At 39.9% G+C, this 26,210-nt stretch overlaps 1 protein-coding gene and 1 non-coding gene across 2 annotated transcripts; one reads left to right on the forward strand and one right to left on the reverse strand.

Annotated features, from left to right (window-relative positions):
• Positions 1 to 4,680: 4,680 nt before the first annotated feature.
• LOC112081720 lies at positions 4,681 to 4,787 on the forward strand. Its single transcript, XR_002896642.1, has one exon. It is a non-coding gene; the product is annotated as a small nucleolar RNA R71 (small nucleolar RNA).
• Positions 4,788 to 18,936: 14,149 nt separating this feature from the next.
• Positions 18,937 to 22,387, reverse strand: LOC112081492. Its single transcript, XM_024148250.1, has 5 exons — positions 21,101 to 22,387; positions 20,234 to 20,859; positions 19,863 to 20,150; positions 19,677 to 19,782; positions 18,937 to 19,554 (listed from the first exon to the last, which is right to left on the reverse strand). The coding sequence occupies exons 1-5, from the start codon at positions 22,385 to 22,387 to the stop codon at positions 18,937 to 18,939; spliced, it is 2,925 nt and encodes a 974-aa protein (XP_024004018.1).
• Between the last annotated feature and the right edge of the window lie 3,823 nt (positions 22,388 to 26,210).

The raw sequence follows: 26,210 nt of genomic DNA on the forward strand, positions 1-26,210 counted from the left end.
AACCCGACGACTGAATTGGATGGCAAGACCTTCTGGTGACGTGATTTCTGAGATATATCTGCACTCGAGATTTTAGGCCGAGAGACTTAACTGCGGGAAGGATTTTGGCCGAGAGATCTATCCGCGGGAAGGATTTTGGCCGAGAATCTTTGGCCATCAGTACAGAATTTTGCCAAGAAATCCGAAATTGCTCTTTTTCACTATTTTGGATCATTTCAACTCCATTTCTTCATCTGAATCACATCCTCCACTCCAAATAGGCTCCAAAAGCACCTGTTTAACACTCCAAACCATGCAAAACTCTCTTGGACCTAATGCAATCTCTTAAGTCCTAAAAAAATGCCTAAAGACCTAAAATGTATGCAAATAAGACATGATTTGGACTAAAATATGTACACTAAATGATGTAATTTATGAATATATCAACTCCCCTACACTTATCCTTTGCTTGTCCTCAAGCAAAAAGAACAAATGAGAGAGAGAGGTTGAATGCATTGGGAGTTCATATTTCGTTTTAGAGAGAAGTGATCACAATGAGAATTCAAGTTCATGCTCAATTATGCAATGCAAAGCCATACTCAGATATATATATCAACTCAACAAGGAATCTCCACAAGTTTTCCTCTCTGAACTCTTTCACATTCATTAAGCTTTTATCAGGTGAATCAAATGATGCAATGTTTTAACAAGCTGGCTTGGCTAGGGAGAGGCTATGAGATTAAAATGATCTCATCAGTGTTCAAGCGGGTTTAATGAAGCAAAGGGATCTCTCTATGAATGATCAAACTTCGGCAGAATGCTAAAGGTAAAAGCAACCTATGCATACAAGGGCAAGGACTCATCCCACCCCACACTCTAATCAAAGCTTTCTCACTTGCTCACTCTCTCAAGAACCTCACTTTTCACACTCATTTTCCTCTCACTAGGGGACTTACTTTTCATTTTCACTCTTAAGTCTTGGAGTTCAAACTTTACACAGCTCTTTTTCTTTTGCAACCTCTAGCCTCTTTTTCTTTCTTTTCAAAACATTTGAGCTCTTTGGCTACTTTTCTTTTCCTTTTACTTAGAGGCTAGACTCTTTCTTTTCAAAACACCAGAGCTCACTTTCTTTAACTCAAAACTCCAAAACTGATTTCTTTTTCTTTCATTCCCCTAGCTATTTCCACTTTCTCTTTTCCACTCATCTCACCTTTTTCCACTCACCAACAAGTCTTTTCCCCCACACTTATTCCTCGCCAACACTCTCAGTTCCTCGATGTTGGAACACAGCACTCAATGAGACCTGCCCTTGTCACTCTAAACCTAACACTTTCTGCTAAGTTTGATCCAAGGTGGCCTTTCAATTCACACACAAACATTGGCTTGAAAGAAGGATGGGTTCAAGGTGAGGGAACTGATCCATGATGTGGATTCAGCTACTTGAGCTAAGGAAAAAGGGTGGTAAAAACAATGGTTCTAGCTCAAGTATGTATGTCGGTATCTACAAGCTTATTCAAACAATGCACCAAACGATATTTTCAAGTCAAGTTCAAGGTTCTCACTTAATTAGAGTTGAGTTCAATTCAAACTTGCTTCTCAGATTCAGATCGTTTCAGACTTTGCAAGCACATAATAAGATTCACAAGCATATTCAGTTCAAGTTCTCAAAGTGATGTAGTCTCTAGAAAAACTATCATTATTCCCTGCAAGATGCAACCTATATGATGCAACTAGACTCGATCCTAAAAAATGTGAATGCAACTAGAATGAACATTTTTTTGTGAAAATTTTCTGATTTTTATATGCATTTAGATGCAACTACATGAGACTCAAGACTCAAAGTGGAAAATAAGATCAAAGAAAACATGATTAGTAAACACTAAACTCCTCCCCCACACTTAAATAACACAGTCCCCTGTGTTATAAAAGCGTAAGAGAGAAGTGAAAGGCAAAAGCAAGAAAAATGCAAAATGAAAAATTAAGAACTAGATGCATATGTACAAAGAGTTTGGAGAGTTACCAGACTTGTTCATGATGGAATGGAGGAATTGGACATGGAGGAGAATGCTGGTGCTTTGAACCCTCTGCTTGGACTCAAGTCTCTCAAGTGGTATTTTTTGTTCATGCTCGTTCAGGACCCCTCTGCTTAGCTATGCCGAGGTAGTGATGCCGAGGGTGCCTGTTTTCTGGGCTTGTTGCAAGGGCACCTTGGCATGAACTCAGATCACCTCGGCTTGGATTCTCCCGAGGCATCTCTCAGCACTTAGTCTCTGAAAGAATCAGCTCATGACCTCGGTATGAGTTAGGGCGAGGTCTCTGCCCGAGGTTTTAACATACCACACACCTCGGCATAGGCTATACCGAGGCTTTGACACCGAGGCCATGTTCACTGCTCCTTTGAATCACAAGGCCGCCTGCTTTGAACTCTCTTCTGCACTTGTTCCTTCAAGCTACACAGCTAGAACACTTTCTTGAAACCTGAGATCACTTAGCAAACCCATCAATACGATCTGAAAACACTAATGAATAGATTAAAAAGATCTATATACAAGGACCAGCTTGGGGTGTCTCCCAAGAGCACTTTGTTTAAAGTCACTAAGTTTGACTTTTCAAAAACTTTCTTAGGTTGGGTGAGGATGAGCATTGATGCTCTTGAGCATCTCAATTGTCTGAAGCAGGAAAGCTGAGCTCTGCACCCTTTGAGAACCATCAGACCCATTTCCCTTTAACTCAAGCTTGAGACCTTTTTGTATCAGCTCTTGAATACCATCAGAATCCTTGTCAATGAGTTCCTTTGTGAGACCGGTCCTGAGCTCAGCAAATAACTTTGATTTCCCATTGCAATCCAGCTTGTACTTTGTGGATCCATCATCACATTCCCAAGGAGTGACAGTAAAATCTTGAGAAGGAGATTCAATTTCAAGGCTCTTTTCTTGTGATGCTGAACTTTCACCTTTGCTGTTGATCATCTTTAGCTCACTAAGTGTAGGAGACCATGTGAGGTAGATATTTTCTAATCTGATCAAAGGCTCTCCATTCTCATCCTTATGACCATAGTTGATGTGGGCTTGTTCTCCTTTCTCCACAGCTGAAAGGGTTTTATATCCTCCTAATACTCCAACACTTCCCACATATTTCATCTCAAACACCTTTGGCTCTTCTATATCTTGAGCAGCTGATCCACAAAATTTGGCTAAGGGAGGCTTTACAGGGTAAGAGACGTCCTTATCCACCTTTGTAAGCACCACTCTTTGAGTATCAAAGTCAATCCTTGGACCAGTTGTGTTAATAAATGAAGTCTCAAGCAAAAGTGGAAGTTCCTTTGTCTTTTTCATCTTCATGACTATGAAATCAGTTGGAACTATGCACTCACCAACCTTCAAAGGATAGTTCTATATCAGCCCATGAGGTTTCTTTGAGTAAGAATCGCCAAAAGTGATGGAAGAAGGATACTCCTTAAAGTTCTTGATACCAAGTCTCTCCATCATGCTAAGAGACATCACATTTACACTTGAGCCTGAATCACACAAGGCATTCTCAACTCTGAACCTCCCAAGAGTGCAAGAGCTAGTAAATTTCCCTGGATTACCCAGCTTTGGGAGTGTTGTAGGCTTCACATTTGGTGAATCTAGGCTGGAGACATCATCTTTGGGCTGTACTTGAGCAACCGGCTGGTCCTTTACTTCAACAGTCTCTGCATTGTTCCATTTCTCAACAAAATCAGTCCAATGCTGCAAATAACAAACTGAACAGGCCGCCCCTCCACCTTCTTTTGCAATGTCCTCATTGAGATCAGGTAACAAGCTCATAAAGTCTTCTATAATGGCGTCCTCTTCCTCTTTATTAGGACTGGACCCATCAGAGACTTGACCATAAAGAAGGTATTCAATCTCTTGAACAGCAGCTGAGTGATCATCACTTGAGTAGATGGCATTGCAATAATCTTTGGGGTTTTGAACAGCTTTACCAGGAAGAGAGACCTGAGTTTCTGAAGTGCAGATGCCTTTGTTCTTTCTAAGAGTCATAAGTTCAGAGCTTATTGTCTCCATCTTAGAAGTCAGGTCAATACACTTGGAATCCAGCTTTTGTTGTCCTTGTAAGATCTGTTGGAGAACAATACCAATAACAGAACCTTGTTGTGGCATATAACCTTGCTGAAACTGTTGCTGACCGAATCCAAGAGGTGGAGGCCTTTGTTGCTGAAAGCTGACTTGGTTTGTGAAGCTGTTCCCTTGTGCCTGAACCGCTTGTGGCTGATAAGATTGTTGACTTTGGAAGTTGCCTTGGTACTGATTCTTTTGAGCAAAGCCTTGAAGAGGGTACTCTTGAAACTTATTCTGGTTCCCAATGAAGTGTAACTCCTCTTGAGCAAGACCAGCCTCATTGACATTGGCAAAGCAACTCTTCTCTTCAGCTACATAATGTATAGGTTGCTGAGTGACCTTTACCAGCTTTGCAAACTTAACTTTCAACTCATCTAGGGTATTTTCCAGCTCTTGTTGTTTACTAGAACCTTCTCCTCTATAGCATCGGTCATAGTCTTCCCCATAAGTGTCTTGGCTCATGGCTAGGTTCTCAACAAGTTCCATAGCTGCATTGATTTCTTTTGCCAAGAAATTCCCATTTGATGCTGTGTCCAGCTGAGTTCTGATCTTGGGAACTGCTCCTCTATACAAAGTGCTAAGGAGAGAGGCTTCTGAAAAGCCATGATGTGGGCACTGAGTTGTATAGCTCCTAAACCTGTCCCAAGCTTCTCCAAATGTCTCATTAGAATGCCAAGTGAAGCTTGAAATCTTGTTCCTTAGCTTGGCGGTTCTAGAAGTGGAGAAAAACTTAGACAAGAATGCTAACTTGCATTTTTTCCAAGTCTGTGTTGAACCGCTAGGTAGGTTCTTCTCCCATTGGTGTGCGTTGTCTCCTAAACCGAATGGGAACAACCTGAGCTTGAAACTGTCTTCAGAGACACCACTGATCTTGGTGAGATCACAAACTCTATTAAAGTGATCCAAATGCTCCAAAGGATCCTCATTTGGCAGCCCATAGAACTTAGAGTTCTGCACCATGTTGAGCATAGAGGCTTTCACTTCAAAATTGGTGTTCTGAACTGGAGGAGCTTGAATGCCGGCCCTGTAGTGGTGTGTATTGGCTCGGTCACTGTCTCCTACATAGACCAGTGGAGGCTCTTGACGCCTGGGTGGGTTTGGGAAGGGTTCTTGTTGATGAACCTGAGGCTGGTCTTGGTTCTGATTACCCTGAGCTGGTCCCTGATGGACCTGACCTTGTGGAACCTGATTTCTGTTACCATTAGCTCCAATACCAGCTCCTTGACCGTGAGCAGCTTCTTGAGCCTGGTGCTCATTCCCAACTTGCTGATACATTCCCAATCTCTCCAAATGAGCAGCTCTTTCTCTTTGTCTTCTAAGTTGACCTCTTGTGATCATACACCTGAAAACAAAGACAGAACTTGAAAGAGAATCAGTAAAACAAACTAAACTTGATCTCAAAAACTATATCAGAAACTAATGCTAACTAGCCCCACACAATATTGCAACGGCGCCAATTGATAACTAAGAGTTTTAGGGCTCTTAAGAGGGGTTATCAATCCCCTTGTCAAAGTAGTATAAGGGGTGTCAATCCAAATGTGTGGTAGTTAGGCACTAGTTTATAAGATAAGTTCTTCAGTCCAGTGATCAAAGATGAGTTTGGTGACAAGTAAGAAATGAAATCATAAACAAGAAACAAACAAGCAATGATAAAGAAGTAAACAAAGCAAGCTAAACAAGATGATGATGATAATAAAGATGATGAAAGCTAAACCTCTAGATGTGATCATTGATTAGGGTGCTGTAGATATCAATTCATGATGCTAAGAACAATAATGCAATGCAAGTTACTCTTTAGTCTAGACTTCAAAAGCAGATTAATTCACTCTCATGACAATAATCCCTTTGTAAATCACTTAATCAAGATTAATTCACCTTAAGCAAGATCAAGCAATCAACAAGCATAAAGTATCAAGTCTAATAATGACCAAACGGTTTCTACTTAAGAGAGACCGAATCTTACACAGAAAGCAGCAACAAGCAATCACATGATCTCAAAACATTTCAACTTAGAACTCTAATCTAGACTAATCCTCTCATGAAGGCATTAATCTCTACACTAATCCACTTTCAAACCAATCATCATTTGTGAAATATGAATCAGTGAGCATTAAGAAGGCATTAATCTCTACACTAGTCAGTGATTCTAATCTAGACTAATCCTCTCATGAAGGCAATAATCTCTACACTAATCCACTTTCAAATTAATAATCATTTGTGAAATATGAATTAGTGAGCATTAAGAAACAGTTCTAATATGTCGTTCATGCATTTAACAAATCATTCCCATGATGAAAAACGCTTGAACCCTTAGCTTAGCTCATTCAGACATTTCATTAAACACCTTGTGGGTGGAGAAATGACTAAGGTCTAGATCAGAGTGATGTGCAAAGATCTAGCATTAAAAGCAGCTAACTAAGGAAAGGAAATGAAAATCTAGAACTTAAACATCATAAACCGATCATCTAAGCACCCTAATCTACACACCTAGAAGCTTAAAAGATGACTACTCACTTATCATGAAGAACACACCACTTATCAAGAGGCGGTGTTAATCATAATTAGAAGCAGAGATGAGATGATGAGAAGATAAGAAACAGCTTTAAGATGATTAAATCTGCTAGATATCTCTTGATCAAACTCGTTTTTACACTAAGAAGGAGAGAGAGAACAAAAAGAAAGCAGACTAGAGGATAAGATAATGGATAACTAGGGTTTTAGTCCCTGAAAACTATTTATATAAAAGGCATTGGGCCGGGTCAGCCCAGGACAAACTGGGTACTGACCCACCCTTTCTGGGTTGCTGGAGCCACCCCTCGACATCTGAAGAAGTCTCACACCGAGGGCCATACACCAGGGGGTCATGTGCTGGGTTGAAACTCTTATGAACACTTGAAGAACATGCATGAGACTTGGCCTTTGATCCGGTTAAAGCTTTGAAACGTGAAGAGGATTTGTTTGTGATCTGGGTTGGAGAGATGAGGACCTCGGCATAACATGCCAAGGGGCTTGGTACCCGAGGTTTGTGTAACATAGGACCTCGGCATAACACACCGAGGGGTTCACACCATGGTCTGCTTCAACACTTAGTCGTTTTGGGATCATTTTGGTGATCAAGGGAGCCTTTGTGTTGAATGAACGAGGTGCTACCTCGAGGTATAGTCTAAAAGCTTCGTAAACATGCCTCCTCGGCATAACATGCCGAGGCATTCACGCCGAGGTAGGACACACCACTTAGCTTACAGTCGCATCTCTTAAAACCCGAATTGAACAGCTTCTCTTCCGTTCAGTGTAACTTTCAGTTCGTAACTCCAAATGACCTTAAACCAGTTCCATGAGAAAGATAACTCATCCAGATCGATCTTTGGTGAAGAAACTATCGGCGCTTGGGAAGTGGAAGGTTCCCCGGAGGGCTCATCTTTGCGATGCATTAACACGATCAGAAAGAGGCTTCTAGACATGCGTCCATTCCGGAAATGATATATTCTTGCTCATAGCTTCAAATTGAATGATCTCAAACCTTCTGGAAGAGGACTCAAATGTCTCAAATCTTGATGAAGGCCCTGTAGACTGAATCGGTCTGGAAGTGCATCGTCCCTCGCAATCTTTGGAGCTTACCGGATCGGTCTAAAAGTGGCGACGAGACAGGTGTGTCTTCCGGTGAGCTTAACTCTCTGCTCACTACTCCAAATCCAATGATTCCAAGCGGTCTGGAAACTAGAGTTAGTGCTCTAAAACGTCAATGAAGACCTCGTAAACCAGATCGGAAGAGAAGGCTTCCCAGTGATAACGTCTTTGAGGCGTATCGGGTTTCTCCGGAATGAGTGCGAGACATGTTCGTCTTCCGATTGCCATATCTTTCATCTCCATGCTCCAAATGCCCTGATACGAACTGTTCGGGGTTCTTGACTCAATTATCTCAAACTTTCATGAGAACCCGACGACTGAATTGGATGGCAAGACCTTCCGGTGACGTGATTTCTGAGATATATCTGCACTCGAGATTTTAGGCCGAGAGACTTAACTGCGGGAAGGATTTTGGCCGAGAGATCTATCCGCGGGAAGGATTTTGGCCGAGAATCTTTGGCCATCAGTACAGCATTTTGCCGAGAAACCCAAAATTGCTCCTTTTCACCATTTTTGATCATTTCAACTCCATTTCTTCATCTGAATCACATCCTCCACTACAAATAGGCTCCAAAAGCACCTGTTTAACACTCCAAACCATGCAAAACTCTCTTGGACCTAATGCAATCTCCTAAGTCCTAAAACAATGCCTAAAGACCTAAAATGTATGCAAATGAGACATGATTTGGACTAAAATATGTACACTAAATGCATCAGTTTATGAGTCTGCTTACTTCACAGTTTATTGTTTTTTGCAGATTAGACATCTTCTCTGTGGATCGACACCCTAAGTCCTACAACGTACATCTGTGTACTTGCAGACACTAGGGTATTATAAATCTAAAACTTTTGGACGACCAACGGGTTTGTTAAAAAACAACCCTAGGCCCGCAAGCCCATCAAGTTTTTGGCGCCGTTGCCGGGGAGGCATGAAGGCGCTGGAGGTCTAAACCTGGGAGGTTGAAGCCGCAGACGACTATATATATGTCGGGTTTCTGCCAAAGCAACATAGGAAGTAAACCAAATTCATAAACACCCTAACTTTTTCTTTTCCTGCTCATTCTCTCTTCTGTTTGCCCTAGTTTCAGAATCCTCTGAAGCATGGATCATCCAAGAAGAAATCCTAACCCCGAGCGAATGTCCTGCAACCTGTGTGAAGCTCCCTGCGCATGTGAATCACCCTCCAGTCGTGATTTTGATCATCATCTTCGGAACCCTAATCCGAACCACCACCATGGAGACTCACGACCTCCACACCACTGAGAAGAGCCCTGTTCGCCACACCTGGTGAACCGTCAACCATCTCATCCTCTTCCTCATCAGATTCTGCACCAGAACTATGAGAACAATCGACTTAACATCCTGATTAATCGATTGGAAGCCATGCTGAATAAGTTCCTTGCCGCCCAAGCCCTCATCGATGCTGCCCTGCGAACGAAGATAGATGACGTGAACTTCGGCCTCAACAAAAGGTTTGATGAACTCTATGAGCATGTGAAGACACTGGAGGATCAGAGAACCAAAGCTAATGACGTGTTAGATCAGAGAATAAAGTCTGTCAGGGAAGAACAAGACAAAAACAAATTCAGCATTCGGCAAAACGAAAGGGAGCTGCAAACCCTAACCTTCAAGATCAATGACTTGGATAAGGAGCTGAATGAGAGCAAAAACCAGACCTACGACTACACATTGGAGCTGTGGCAAGGCGTAGAAAAGGTTAAAAACAAGACAGAAGAGCTTGATGCTACTTTAGACAAAGTTGTCTATGCTTTATATGAAGTAGAAGAGAAAGTTGAGAAACTTTCTAAAGATCATAAGGAGTATGATCTGAACTCTGGAATCAATGATTTGGATACCCAAGACAAGCCTAACAACCTCTGGAAGCAAGAGAACAACAATGGAGAAGAAGAGATTGAAGAAGCAAGCATGGATAGCCGGAGGAAGCTGACCGTGGCTGCGAGCTCCTCACCCGCGGCCAGAACCACTTCCACCGCGGCTCCGAGCTCCTCACCCGCGGTGGAGCACGACTCCTTAGATTGGGAGAGTTTTCAAGCTCTTTCAGAAGCCTGCTCATCAGAAAACCGACCTTATGTGACCAGACCTAGGTTGTTTGATCAAGCTGTCTTCTCAATCACTGCACAAGCATCAAAAGAAAAGGAAGAATCCAACACTTATGCATCTTGCAACATGGTTTACACTTGTGACAATGAGCTTCAAGACCAATTCTCAGAAGATGAAGAGTATGGTTTGTTTGTAAAAGATCCAAACCCTAGGGACGATTCATCTGATGACAATTCAGAACCAATAACCAAGAGCATATCTAGAGAGAGACTAATCGAATTCAACAAGTTTGTGAAGTCTATTCCTCTCTATCTCGGGTTCGATGACGTCTGGAAGCATGGCTGCCTTCAAGTCTTCTTCAGATACAGCAAGGAGACTAAGGAGAACATCTCTACATATTTCAGAAGAGCCAGGTATCTATCTTTTCCTAGATCATCACCTGATGCACCTGTTTACAGGATCCATCTCAAAGATCCCCAAGAAGCCAGTGATTACACAAACAAGATCAGCAAAGAAGCACTTGAAGAGTTCAACCAAGTACTTCAAACCCTGCCAAAATGAATTTCGTTTGCCAAAGCATGTAGAGATTACATGATAGGCCACTTCTTTTGTGACAGCAAAGAGTCAATCCAAGAGATGAAAGACTTTTTCACACACGCCCAAGAAGGTAGACCAGTTCAAACTCTGCACAAAGTTCAAGACAAAGGTCAATTTTTTATCTCTTGTGACATTAGAGGTGAAAGATTCCTCAATATTCTTTGTGACTCTGGAGCTTGCATTAACATGATGTCCAAAGCAACTGTTTTGAGACTTGGCAGTAAGCACATCTCAAGTACCAAGACAAAGATTAGCTTAGCAGATGATTCAGGTGCAACACCAAGAGGGATAGCCGGAGACATTCCTCTAAGGATTGGAGATTGCATTGCACCTGTCGATCTATACATAGTGAAGACCAAAGATTATATTGCACCTGGAGATTGCATTGCACCCGAGACATTCCTCTTATCCAGTTATTCTTGGATGGCCTTTCTTAGCAACTGCTGGAGCCATCATGGATTGGCCCAACAGGTGAGTTTCTTTTGCCAACATCGACAAGGACATCTTCTTTGAAGCTACACCACTTAAGAGCAAAAGAGGAGAGCAAATAGCCCAGGCATTTGAACCAGAAGAACTCTGGAGTGATGAAGAACCTGCAAGACAGAACACGAGGATTTCGAAAAGGACTTGTCTTAGGACAAGATCCTATTTGAACTAAGTCTTTTTCTTTGGAAAGTCTAGCTAAGGACTATAAACCAAAGCGCTTGATGGGAGGCAACCCATTTTAGGTACTTATTTGTTTTTGTTTAGCTTTCTTTTTCTATTAAAGTTTTGTTTCTTTTATTTTAGACAGGCCTTAGTATGCCACAAAAAAAAATAGAGAGAAGAAAAGGAGCTAACCGCGGCCAAAGGAGGTTCAGCCGCGGCCAGCAGGAGTTTTACCGCGGCCAAAGAGGTCTGGCCTGCGGCCGGCACGCGTCCCACCGCGGCCGCGATGCTCCGGCTAGCGGCCAGCACAGCCGGCCACCTTGGCCACCTCAATTCCACCTTGGCCATCTCTATTCCGCCTTGGCCACTTCCATTCCACCTTGGCCACCTCCATTTCATCCTTGGCCACTTCCACCACCACCTTGTTCAAATCTGTTTTGGATCCCTAGCATCCAAGTTTGATCAAGCATCACCAATACCAGGTAAATTTTCTTTTTCCAATCTTTTTAATCTTTACATACTCTATTTCTCATCCGTGCCTGATTTATTTCACACTAGGGACAGTGTGATTTAAGTCTAGGGAAGAATTTCATCCCTTTCTGACCACCTTTTCTTGCATGAGCCCTTGCATTCTGCATTTTCTTTAAAAATTTTCAAATTTTTCAATTTTTATTAAAACTTTTCAAAAGTCTTTTGAGTTTTAAAAAGTGTTTTCAAAGGTCAAATACATTTTGAGGGAATAATAACAAAATCGATGATGATAACCAACCTGTTTGGTTCTACACCAATCACTCATAAAAGCTCTTTCATGGTTTAGTACTAGACTAGGTGGTAGTTAGAGTACTTACACTACGAAATCCCACCAGAGGACTTCTATTCATGAAGATCTTTTCTGACAGGATATACTAGCTCATTTTATTTGGACTTAATCTTGACATCTAATTTCTCATCAATGGTTTAAAAACAAAAAAGGCATCATGATATACATCTAGGACATCTTTACCTTATTGTTACCACTCTATGTTGTCCTAGATGGCCAGTTCATCTTTAGCTGGTACCACACCCTTAACCCAAACCTTCATGTTCAAACTTCATGCATTCTCTCTTAAGTTTATATCGACAAATATGTGCAAAAACGCCGGAGAGGGAGGAACAACATAGTTTTCAATCACTCAAGAGAAAGACTGAAAGAGACCAGAAGGGAGTGTGCCAGAAATCTTATGATGCCTCAGAAAAGCTCATTCTCAAAGGTAATTTTCGTGCTCCCTAAGACTCCAAGTCAAAAGACAGTTTCCCCTTTCCCAAAAAAAAACGAAAAAAAGAGAAAAAGAAAGAAAAGAGAGGAAACTAAAAGCCTAAAAGAGTCTTAGAAGGTGAAATTACTTGAGCTAAGGCAATAGGTATTCACTTAAAGAGTTATGGATTTACAACCTGGACAAAAATCCAAGTCTGGGGAACTATAAGGAGAACCTGAAGAAAGGAGATCAGAAATCTTGAAGCAAAAAGAATGTGACTGAAACTGTGGGGGCATTTACAGTTCCATCTTCTCTTGCTGTTTTGCATAATGTTCTGTCTCTCCAGAAAAAAGATAACCCTAAACACATCAGCCTTACCATTAAAAAGCCTTTTTGATACCTAACCTTGAATGCCTTATTTAATATCCTTTTGATGATAACCACTGAAACCTTTAATGAATTTTAAGAGCTAGTTGACTGGAAGTAAGTTCTAAGTGTGTGGATTTTCGCATGACGGATTATCGGACTAGTTATGTTTGTATTTTGGTGAGAATTTTCTAGACTTGATCTGATTGATGCATTGTCCATAATTAAGGTCTAGAAGTATGGTTTCTGATATTTTTGGGTTCCCTCTCATTTTTGTTGAATTATATTTTTCCAGATTTGATCTTGTTTTGTTTGAGGACAAACAAAGTCTTAAGTCTGGAGAAGTTGATAACACCTGATTTTGATCACTTTTCACCATTGATTTCAAATGTTTTTTCAAAGGTTTTACTTAGTTTTAGGAACTTTTATTATGATTTTCATGTATTTGTAGTTTCAAGGCTTTTTTCAGGAAATTTAGGGAATATGATGGCAAAATGGAAGAAATCCACATTTTTAGCTCAGAGTCAGACCGTCAGAAGTTCAGCCTCAAATGAAGACTTTCTCACCGTCCAATCCAGCTCACATTTGGAGACAATCAAGAGGAGACAACCAGCTTTCCATAGTACTTTACATCACAAAGATCTAACGGTGCAATCCAAAGATACATGGAGAACAAGTTGACCCAGCTCACCAGTCACGGAAGACTCTCACCCGCGGGAAACACATGTATTACCTGCCCTGGAAGACTCTCACCCTTGGTGGACCTTAGGACTAGCCACAAGTCCCAACATCAAAGCCCACTTTGCCATTTCTCTTCAGAGAAGCCCTAAATGAGACCTAGAAGACCTTAGGGCCTATAAATACATTGTTTAGCAGCCCTAAACGGGTGTGTTCTCCTGTAATGAGATTTTGAGCCACCAAACTCTGTTTTTCTAGGGTTAAGCGATGGAGATGGGGATTCTATAGGAGTCGAGAGCTACCTATAGAGAAGATGTGAGCAGACGAATTCAATGTCCATTGCATGATCTTAAGTTTAGCATGAGAGCGAGAGTTAATTGCTAGATCTAAGAGATTAGTTGATTAAGGTGACGACAGTTGGTTAATCATACATATGTTTATTCCAGTTCAATGCAGATTCCCTGAAACAGATGAAGATAAATCGCCCGGAAGCTAATTGGAAATGCCATCATACATCGATTAGAGTAACCCGTAGAAGTCTAAATCGCCATCTATGAGTTTAAGAGTCTTTAGTTTGAGTCGATATGCTTTAGATGTTTTTTTAACAATTCATCCTGCATTGCATTTCTTGTGAATACTAGATTAGGTTTAGTTTAGGATTTTAAAGGGAATGGTGAACATGAATCAATGATAGTTGACTGTGTGCTTTTAGACTGTTCCTAGTGACATGCTCATTCATGATTTAGGACTACACTAGGCGGTAGCTAAGCATATTTGAAACGAAGTACCCTAGAGGAATTTGAATAATTTCGATTTAGATGAAGGAATACACTAGCTCTGTTTTATTTTGGACTTAACTTGGACTTAATTCTCTCATTAAAGCATTAGACCAGAGAAACGAATCATACATTCAGGACTCCTTTACCCTTTTTACTACTCTCTATTGATCCTAAATGGCTTGTTCATCTTTAGCTAGTTCCCCACCTTAACCAATCCTCTTTCAAACCACATGCACTCTTGTTTTCTATTGTCTTATATGCAGATATGTCTAAAAATGTTAGAGAGAAAGAAGAACGACGCAGTTTTCAGTCACCAAAGACAGAGACCTGCGATTTGCCGGAAAACTTCACAGAAGGATTCAACACATGAGAAAGCTCAGTTTGCCTTAGAAAAATCTCAAATTTTGGTACAATCTCGTCCTCTAGTCTCTTTCCTTATAAGGCATACCCTTTCAAAAAAAAAAAATCTGAAAATAGGAAAAGAAAGGAGTTATAAGCCTTAGAGAGTCTAGAGAGGTCGAATTTTAAGTCCCAAGGCAACTGGAGATTGATTTTATGGAGTTTTGGAGATCATTTTCTGATTCCCGGAAAGAATCTAAGTCTGAGGGAATAGCTGTTCACGACAAAGGAGGAAGGATTATGCAACAACATTGGGCAAGAAAAAATGACTGAAAATTGCGGTCATCAACAGGTCCTTATCCCTCTTGCGGTTTTGCATATTATCTTGCATCCTCCAGATTCATCAGGTAACCCGAAACACTTTAACTCCACCACTTAAACAGCTTTTTAATGTCAAACGCCGTCTACCCTGGATGATGTCTTTGGTGATAATTCACTATTACACTTAATGAATGTAGAGAGCTAGTTGACTAGAATCAAGATTTAGATTACTTAAGTTTTGCATGACGGAAAAAGTGGACTAGTAGCTTTTGTGTTTTGGTGAGAATTTTCTAGACTAATTTGTGAATTGATGCACGATCTTTGGTCCTAGTTCAGAAGTTCATGTCTCTGAGATTTGTGCATTCCCTATTTTTGTTTTCACTTAACTAATTCAGACTTTTGCTTTGTTTGAAGACAAACGAAGGTTTAAGTCTGGGGGAGTTGATAACACCGTATTTTGACCATTTTTATGGATCGTTTTGAAATACTTTTTCTATGTTTTTTATTGTTTTCAAGTATTTTTATTACATTTTTCTAGTAGTTGTAGTTCCAAGACTGTTTTCAGGAAACTTAGGGAAAAGCTTAACAAAATGGATAGAATACCAGATTTTTAGCTCAGAGTCAACCCGTCAGAAGTTCACCCCCGATTGAAGGCCTTCTCACCGTCTGATCCAACTCAAATTTGGAGATCTTAAAGATGAAAGTATCAGCTTTCCAGCACACTTTACAGCTTGGCAATCCAACGGTTAAATCAAAAGATACGCGAAGAGCAAGATGTCTCGTAAACCAGCCGGCAAGCACTTCCACCCGCGGCCAGCAGCCATTTCACCACGGTCAGAGGCTTCCCGACAGCGGCCAACCACCCATTCCCCGCGGTCACGCACATACCGACCGCGGCCAGCCAACTCCGAACCCGAAGGCCCATTTCTGAAGCCCAAAATGATTCTCTCATTTGGAGAAACCCTAAGTGACGCCCAGAGATGTCTTGAGCACTATAAATACATGTTTTAGGAACCCTAATTCGTATCATCACCTTTTACACCATCTTGTTTTCTTATTGCTTTATACTCTAGGTTTTAGGAAGAGAGAGATTTGTCTCTTGAACCCTTGTTCTTTCTTTTTTAGTTTCGATTTCTGTTCTACTTTTTAATACTATGTTTTTTATTTCGTTCATCATGTCTGAATAGTTTTATTGTTGGGTCTAAGGGATTATCGATGGGGGTACATATGTTCGATGAGGATTCCATGAGCTATTGAAGCCGAATCTTAGAATTTTTTCTTCTGAATTTACTATTACTACATGAGAGTAGCGTCATGAACTACAATCTAATCCAGATGCTTGGGGACACGAAAGTGTTCATCCGGTGTCAGATCTAGTTTGGGAGAGCACAACAAACATAGGAGTGGAAACCTACCTATGGGCGATTTGTGAATGCTGACGAGTCTTAAACATAATGCATCTCTTCTCTTCCAGGGCCAGAGTGGAAACCTACTGGACAGGGTTGAGAGAGATAGTTGTCTATGATCACGACAGTGGCGTATTCCTACGTCCGTGACTCTAGTTCGAAAAGTTTAAGCTAAGATCTTATCAAATTTACTCTCTAGCAATGTTTTGAATCGTTCATACCCCTGAAAAAACTTCCTTGAAACCTAGCGCCTCCTTTTCTATAGATTTACACCGATTTTCATTCAAGTTTTACTCTAGTATTTTCATCCTCTCAATCGGTTTTTATTTAAGCAATTCGGTTTAGCCGTTTTTCTCGTTTTTAGTCGTTTTCGTTAAGTTTAGTTATTAGGTCATTTCAATTCCCGTATTTTCTCATTAAGATTAGTTTTTATGTTTTAAAGACACCACCAAAATGCTCAAAAAAATCGCTTGGTTCTAGACTTCCTTACTTTATATTTCTTTCGAAGGCATTTGCAGGAAAGATCCTCCTTCCCTGTGGATTCGATCTCTAAGTACTACAATCGATCAGCTGTGCACTTGCGGCTATTGATTTCATTTTGGGTAAAACTTGATACCCTCATCGCAGACCACATCAGATCGACACCCTAAGTCCTACAACGTACATCTGTGCACTTGCAGACACTAGGGTTTTATAAATTTAAAACTTTTGGAGGACCAACGGGCTTGTTAAAAACCAACCCTAGGCCCGCAAGCCCATCAGACATTCTCATTTATAGCAAGAACCTTGATGAACATGTGGAACATTTAAAACTGGTGCTAGAAGTCCTCAGGAAGGAGCGTTTGTTTGGCAATTTTAAAAAGTGCTCATTTTGTACAGATAACGTGGTCTTCCTAGGTTTTGTTGTTAGTTCCCAGCGAATACAGGTGGACGAGGAGAAGATCAAGGCAATCAAGGAATGGCCAAGTCCGAAATTGGTTGGGGAGGTCCAAGCTTTTACGGTCTCGCAGGGTTTTACCGACGGTTTGTCCGTGATTTCAGCACCATCGCTGCACCTCTTACCGAAATCATTATGAAGGACGTAGGGCTCAAGTGGGAGCAAGCTCAGGAGGACGCATTACAGAATTTTAAGCACAAGCTAACCCACTCACCTCTTCTCTCTCTGCCTAACTTTCTTAAAACATTTGAGATTGAGTGTGATGCATCAGGTGTGGGAATTGGAGCGGTTCTTATGCAGGAGAAGCGGCCTATAGCTTACTTCAGTGAAAAGCTCGGAGGCACGACACTGAACTACCCGACCTATGACAAGGAGCTATACGCTTTGGTATGGGCCTTGCAAACGTGGTAGCACTACCTATGGCCTAAAGAGTTTGTGATCCACACCGACCATCAGTCCCTAAAGTACCTCAAAGGGAAACAAAAGCTTAACAAGCGTCACGCCAGATGGGTCGAGTTCATCAAGACATTCCCGTACGTGATCCAGTACAAGCAAGGCAAGGAAAATGTGGTGGCCGACGCGTTGTCCCAAAGATATGCCTTGATCTCAACCCTAGACGCCAAGGTCCTTGGATATGAAATGATTAAGGAGGCTTACCCAACAGACCCAAACTTTCAGGAAGTTTATCAGGCCAGCTCAAAATTTGCCAATGGCAAATACTTCCAAAGTGACGGTATTTGTTTTATAATAACCGATTATGCATACCTAATCTGCCTTTGCGTGATTTACTTGTCAGGGAGGCTCATGGTGGTGGACTGATGGGGCATTTTGGAGTGGCCAAGACGTTAAGCGTGGTCCAAGACTATTTCTATTGGCCGCACTTGAAACGGGATGTTGAACGGATCTGTGGTCGATGCACCGTATGCAAAATGGCTAAGTCCCGATGCCAAGGCCCAGGTATGTACATGCCCTTACCATTCCGAGTGAGCCATGGTCATATATCTCGATGGACTTTGTATTGGGCTGGCCTAGGACTAGACGAGGTCGAGATTCGGTCTTTGTGGTCGTTGATAGATTTTCTAAGATGGCTCATTTTATTCCGTGCCATAAAACCGATGATGCTTCTAACGTGGCCGACATGTTCTTTAGAGAGGTAGTTCGTTTGCATAGGGTCCCTAGGACTATCGTTTCGGATAGAGACACCAAGTTCCTTAGCTATTTTTGGAAAACTTTGTGGGCTAAGTTAGGAACTAAGTTGTGTTTTTCTACCACATGTCACCCCCGAACCGACGGTCAGACCGAGGTTGTGAATAGAACTCTGTCAGCTCTTTTAAGATCGATCACTAAAAAGAACATTCGAACTTGGGAAGATTGTTTGCCACATGTAGACACTACAAGAAATGTGGGTATTATTAGCGGTCGTTAACCGCTATGAATCGTATAACATAGTGTTTCCTTAAGCGCTCTGACAGCGCCCGTCATCGTAGGTCTGGCACTTTAGATAGCGGACTTGTCGAATGCTATATTTAAGTAAATGCCAATAGCGTTTATGACGCTGCTATTATTAATTTTTATAATAGCATGTATTAATTGTTATGATTTGGTTGTACCTATCTGAATTGTTTGACAAAGATAGCATATATTTTTCTGTTATTAAATTAATTTATAATGACCCGAATTTAGATTTAAATAATTATTTTTAATAATAAAAATTAATTTTGGTTTTATTAAATTGCAAATTATTTTGGTGATAAGAATTTCATAACAAAAAATACCATTCATTAATCATTTCCACGTTTACAAATCCAAAATCATCAGCAACCAAAACCAAAAATCATCAACATTTCCATGTTTATTCTATCAATCAACCACTAATAACCCTTCATAATCATCCCTAACATAAACACTATCATCATCAGAATATTCACCATCGAGATCTTCAACTTCTGGTACAGGTAAAGGTGCAGAACCTAAATCCTCCTCTGTTTCCAACTCATGATAGCCTCTAGGTGGTGCTCTCATAACAACATACCAATTTGAAGAATCATCTTCCCTAGAGTAGAATACCTGTTTCGCTTGAGAAGGTAGAATGAATGGATCTTTCAAATATGCTGCTTGGTTCATATGAAGGTTCACAAGAGTGAAGCCATCTTCTTCTTTCACACCATTCCCTGAGTTGGCCCAATTGCATCTAAACAGAGGTACTTTGAACATATGGTAGTCCATAAGTAGAATCTCCTTTATCACTCCATAATATGTAAGCATATCAGCTACCTGTCTTGTATCTCGTGCACTTGATCTACACATGCTAAATGCTTCATAAGTGACTCCACTGTTTTGTGTCTTCCGCTTAACTGCATCTGTGTGAAATCTCTGCCCATTGACGATGAACCCTTTATGTGCTTGCGCAACATTTCTAGGTCCAAATGCTAACCACTTTATCTCCTTGGAATGTCCTTCAGTTGCATCTGAATGAATCTGATCCAGGAAAAAACCACCAATTTCAGAGCAATCAGTAATCTAAAAATCTGAACATGAACATGAACTAACCAATCCGTACATTTACTGAAATGGTAATCAAGAAGAGTGAAGATGACAACCTTTGTTTTAACCCATTGTGCAAACTGCTCTGTATGGTTTTTCCACAACAAAGTTTCATTTTTCTCACATCGAGCATCAGTAGCTTGTAATTCTTCCAAATGCATCCTGAGTTTACAGTAAACAACAACTATGAAAATGAAATACAAATTTTAAATAGAGCTGAAACTAAAAGGATATCCTCTTACCCAACATACGGTTCCATACAAGCCATGTTCATTAGCACATAGCGATGTGCATTGTCTCTATCTTTATCAGAAAGGGTGACCTGTTTACCCTTCTGTAGAGGTCGACCTTGAAGCACCATCCTATCATCCTCAATATCTTCATTACGATTCACTCTTTCTTGAACTGGTACTGAATCTTGAAGGAACTCTAAACAAAATGCAATGCATTCTTCAGATAAATATCCCTTAGCCATACATGCTTCTGGCTTTGCATGATTCTTAACATAAGCCTTTAATTTTTTCATGTACCTACAATTCAGTCAACATATATGCATATTAGACTAACATTATTGCATGAATTTCATATAGTAAAGCAATTGAGTACATCAAACCTTTCGAAGGGATACATCCAGCGGAAGTGGACTGGTCCTCCTAAACGTGCCTCTTTTGATAGATGTATTGGAAGGTGGAACATGATATCAAACAAGGATGGAGGGAAGAACCGCTCCAATCGACACATTGTTTCCACAAACTCAGACTCCATTGTTATGAGTTTCTCCGGGTCAATGATACGCTGGCACAATCTGTTAAAGTAATTGCATAATCTGGTAATAGCAATCCTAGGTCCTCTACGTAACAAACCTCTTAACGCAGCTGGTAACAAGTTTTGTACTAGCACATGATGATCATGCGACTTCAAACTTCCTATATTAGGAGGGTTAACTGAAACACTGTTAGCAATATTACCACAATAACCATCAGGACCTCTAAAATTAGATAACCTTTGGCAAAAAATAGCCTTCTCTTTCTTGGATAACCAATAGGCTGCTGGAGGTAAGTATGTTTTCTTTCCCCTAACCTCTGCGTGCAAGTGCTTTCTGATTCCAATATCTTCTAAGTCTTTTCTTGCTTTCAAACCATCTTTCGACTTGGCAGTTTGCATCAAGATAGACAATATAGCATCCGAGACATTTTTTTCTACGTGCATCATATCAATATTGTGACGCACAGGCAATTCCTAAGACATTAAACAATAAACTGTTAGGCATATACGTATACAAGAAACTGAGAATATTGTTTAGTTAAGTTACTTTACCTTCCAGTAAGGTAGTTCAAAGAATATTGATCTCTTCTTCCACCGCCATAGATCATTTGATTCTTCACACTCATCTTCTTCAACCAGCTCATCATCTTCCAAATCTGTTCTTTTTTTTTTCCTTGTCTAGAGGTCTTCCAAAATCATTCCTAAACGTCTTTACTGTCTCATAAATTTCATCGCCTGTTTGTATCCTATTAGCTCTCCCAACTTCAACAGTGTTGTCAAACCACCCTTTTTTAAATCTGTAGGACTGGCCAGGCGGTAGTCTCTTTCTATTTCCCATGTATACATACTTACGGCTAAAGTTAAGCCACATAGAAGGAGTATCCTTTCCACAGACGATGCAAGCTTGTTTCCCCTTGACTTTACTTCCAGACAATACTCCCAAGGCTGGATAGTCACTGATACTCCAAAGTAGTATGGCTCTAAGTGTGAAGTTCTCCTTCGCAAATGAGTCATACACTTCAATACCCTCAGACCACAAATCTTGTAAATCTTCAATCAAAGGTGCTAAGTAGACATCTATGTTATTACCAGGAGCTGATGGACCAGGGATCAACAAAGTTAACATTATATTCTCAGCCTGCATACACATTGTTGGAGGCGTGTTATAGTTGACCAACAATACTGGCCATGTGCTGTGATTGGTGTTTTGCATAGAGAAAGGGTTCATCCCGTCTGTACAAAGTCCAAGTCTAAGGTTCCTTGGTTCGGCAGCAAAGTCAGGCCATCTGTCATTCACTTGTGCCCAAGATATAGAATCAACAGGATGTCGCATTGTACCATCTTCAGTTGCATTTGTTGAATGCCAACACAAATGCTCAGCCATCCTTTTTGATCTAAACATCCTCCTAAATCTGTCCTTGATTGGAAAATATCTAAGGATCTTTGCTGGAATCCCTATCTTCATCTCATTACTGTGCTTATTTTTCTCCCATCTTGAAACTTTGCACCTTGGACAGCTTTCTAGCTTTTCAAACTCCTTCCTATATAATATGCAATCATTCCTACAAGCATGAATATTCTCGTACCCAAAACCAAAGACCTTCAGAAACTTTTTGATTGCGTCTGTACTCTTCGGAAGCACATTGTCTTCAGGTAGCATATCTTGAATTAAAACCAACAGCTGATCAAAGTAGTTCTCAGACAAACCACTCTTAACTTTGATTCTGTAGAGTCCCATGATTGCTGCCACCTTTGTGTATTTCACACAAGTAGAGTACAATGGAGTTTCAGCTTCTCTTAACTTCGTCCTGAATTCAGTTTCTTCTAGAGCTTCATCCTCCACATTTGGTTCCCCATTGTCATTCGGATTACCTTCACCTATACAAAATGCTGTCTTCAACAAATCAAAAGCCTCAGTTTCAGATCCAGGAGCAATATCTTCCGTACAATCTCTTTTCTCACCATGAATACTCCAACAAGAACTCTTATACTTCATATCCATACCCCTAATCACTAGATGCTCAAAAATCTTCTCTAAATAACTGATGGCTTAAATTGCGGCAATCTCTACAGGGGCATAGCATTTCAGACAGATTACCTAATCTTCTTGCTGATGAATTCACGAAATTAGTCACTCCTTCTGAGTACCCAAGAGTATTCCTACATGGTAAATCGGGAAATAGAAGTTAGCCTAACAAGATAAATTGGGAAATACAAGTATAAGATTGAGAGATTGTGTTAAGAAGATCAAACCTTGGCAGGAAAACCCATGCCTTGTCCATATGAAAACGACTGAGATCGAGATATTTCAGTTCGTCTGATAAGAGATGGTGTTACGAAGAATGTGTTATCATGTTAAGAAGAATTGTGTTAGAGATTGTATTAGGGATAAGGAGAGATCGAGATATCGAGAGATTGTGTTGCGAAAGATTGTGGTAGAGATTGTGTTCTTTTTTTTGTCGGCGCCAAAGATTGTGGTAGAGCTAAATTTTTCATCTCAATCTAAATTTTTTCGGAAATTCACCTTTTCCCGGTTAAACGCATTCATCAGTAAAGGACGGCTCAGATTAGAGATGCAAAGGTGGAGAGACATATCCAACGGTGAAGTAAAGGCCACGTCTGCGATCTGCGTATAATTTATTCATTGGCCAATCTGTTTATTCCATTTTTTTTAGTTTTAAAATAGGTTTATGGTATTAAAATTACGTATATAATCCAAATTTTTTTTGAAAATTTATAAAAATCAGTTTAAAAATATTCAAAAATTATTTCTTATATTTTGTATTCATATTTCAAATTAAATAATACAAACACTTGTTTGTATCCTACTTTAGGGTATATAGTCTACTTAAACACTTTAGGGTATAGCACTTTAGGGTATAGTATTAAGTCAAACACTTAGTTGTAATATGTACAAAGAAGTTTTTAGTATGGTTTATGTTTAATCAAACACTTAGAGTATCAATTCATATAATCCAATAATTAATTTTAGGTATAAAGTTAGCATGGTTTAGGGTTTAAGAGTCTACCACTTTAGGGTATAGAATATGGTTTAGCTTTTATGGTATAATTTCATATAATTCGAAAATTAATTAATTTTAGACTTAGAGTATTGGTTTATTTTAAAATCATTTAGGGATTAGGGTATATGTATTTTTAAATAATTTCAGGTAATTAATTGTAAATAATTTAGGGATTAGGGTATAGAAATCTTGAATAAAATCAATTTAGGGATTAGGGTATAGAAATTTTGAATAAAATCAATTTAGGGATTAGGGTATAGAAATTTTGAAATAATTTCAGTAATTTATTATCATATTACTTCTTATATCTTTTAATTTCAAAATTGAAAATTTTAAATACCACATATTAGTGCTAATATCACATAATATAACATAAGTATCAGACTATTACACAAAATACAAAATACAACAAGTTTTAATTAAACGTAAACCATAACCGGAGCAATCAAACCGGACCAGCATATAAGACTATTACACAATCTTAAGTTTCAAATGAACAATATTTTGTCATTTGGTCATGCCACAGTTGAACCTATCGCATCAGAAATGTATTCAATCTCTGAAGTTGGTCTCCAGACCTTTGCAGTACCAATCTTAGCCACTTCAACCCAAACCTTGCTTGCATTTGGACCTAGGGGTACAAAGTGGCACACATCGTTCGGATCCGTTGAAGATACTCTTCCTTCAGCTACCTTTCGTCCAGAGTTGTTGCAGTCTAACAGAAAACACTTACTCTTTGCACTTTTGGTAGAACTATTGCTGCCTGGACTCTACAATTCAAACCAGAAAATAGAATCAAGTACCAACATCAATACAATAGAATCAAGTACCAACATCAATACAACAGACAAACAAATAAAGAAACTTCAAATAAATCGCATACCACTGCTTTTGGCTCAGATCCTTTTAGCTCAGCTGTTTTTGTAGGTGTTGCATCTGCAGACATGATTTCAACCTTCAGAACTGGCCATGCAATTTTCTCGTTAATTGCATCACCAATCAAGAACTTATCAGCGGTTGGCCTCCACAAATATGCATCATTTTTATACACCTTCACAACTTCAATACTAACAGCATTCGGACCTAGAGGTATATTGTTAACCATCTCTTTTGAATTAGTTGAGCACATGATTCCTTCACCAATAACCTCCTCCTCTTCATTAGTCCAATCAAATATTTTGCATCTTCGAATATCATCTTCATCGGTTTGCTAAAATGTAAAAAGCTAATGATTAGAGATATGGAAAGGAACTACAAACCAAGATTTACAAACCAAAATTACAAATGACTTACCCTGGATACATCGACAGAAGAGTTTGGAGCCCTGTCTAAAATGACTTTGTCTATTGGCCAAGCTATTTTGCATCCCACAGCTTGCTGAAGAGATGACATATCTACTGTAGGCCTCCAAAGAGAAGCTTCTGGGTTTACTGCAGACTTGACAACAATGGCCACTGCATTGGGACCAATTGGTACACGACCAATTTTGTACATCGGTTCAGCAGTGTAGAATTCTCCAACACCAACAACAACATCTGTTGACTCAAACCAGTCCAGTATTTCTACTCTCACTCCTTTCAAATACCCACTACTCGCAGATGTTTCAGGATCACCATTACTTTTCTGAAAGAAGGAAAGTGAATTAGTAAATGTCATAATACTAGTTAAACAACTGACATATGAAAATACATAATTACCTTCTTCGCAGCTAACTCGTTGACCATTCCTTTTAACTGTCTAATCTCACTTTCCATATCAGCAATCTTTGCGTCTCTAGAATGCAGAAACTCTAACTTAGTAGCTGTAATCCCTCTGCCAAACCCCATTACTCGGCCAGGTTTGTCTTTTCCCAAAACCTTGCTCACAGCATCTTCCCTGATATTTTCAGAAGCTGATGTGGAGTCCATTTGACTATCAAGTGACCGTATTTGTTCCTGATACAGATATATGTCCAGATGTTAACTCAATGATCATAATCCATTAATTGTACACAATATCTCAAGTTCAAGAATTCTTACAATAGTCTCAGCAAATTGAGGCTTCACAGGTCTACCATCACCATGAGTGTGTCCTGCAATCCATATCTTACTCCTCGTTACCTTCCTTGGGTCATTACTCTTTTTTTTTCTATATAAAATACAGACATATGTTAGTACCATTTTATTTCAAAGTAATTAATAATATAGATGTTTGAGTAACTATTTTACCATATCATGAGCTAATCGAAGCATTCCTTTGCGACTGGTGGTGTGAGGAATCTGATTTCTTCTCAGCTCTCTGTACTTGTCACTTATTACCTACAATATAAATCTGAATCAGTTTAAATCTATAAGACAATATTACATGTAAACAAGACAGTGTCTTATTTAAAGATGGCTAACTAACCTTGAAATTTGTGCTACACTTGCTCCTAACCCAAGAGTTCCATACTTGAATGGATGGGATGTTGCTGGGTTTTAAAGCTATTCTCTCAGCAGCAGTCTTTGCAGCTCGTACTTCTGTCACTAGCCTTGACTTCCCAGCCCTCCACAAACTTCCCAACTGCTTTATAATAACAGCTTTCTGCCACTCTTCATGCACGTTAAACCTCCCCTGCAACATAATTTGCAGAGGTCAAACATGTTTACAATTTCATATATAGTTATTAACAAAACGTAATATGCAAATATACCTGAATTTCCTCCCACATTGTGTCTCTTGTCACTGGATCAAGTTGTCTCCAATCACTAAGAGTAACCGGAACGTGTTCCCTCACAAGAGGACCAAGAAAAGATGATAGTGTTACTGAACCAGGTCCAACAT

This window comes from Eutrema salsugineum, unplaced genomic scaffold, assembly GCF_000478725.1.
Source record: "Eutrema salsugineum unplaced genomic scaffold, Eutsalg1_0 scaffold_10, whole genome shotgun sequence".
NCBI classification, from domain to species: Eukaryota; Viridiplantae; Streptophyta; class Magnoliopsida; order Brassicales; family Brassicaceae; genus Eutrema; species Eutrema salsugineum.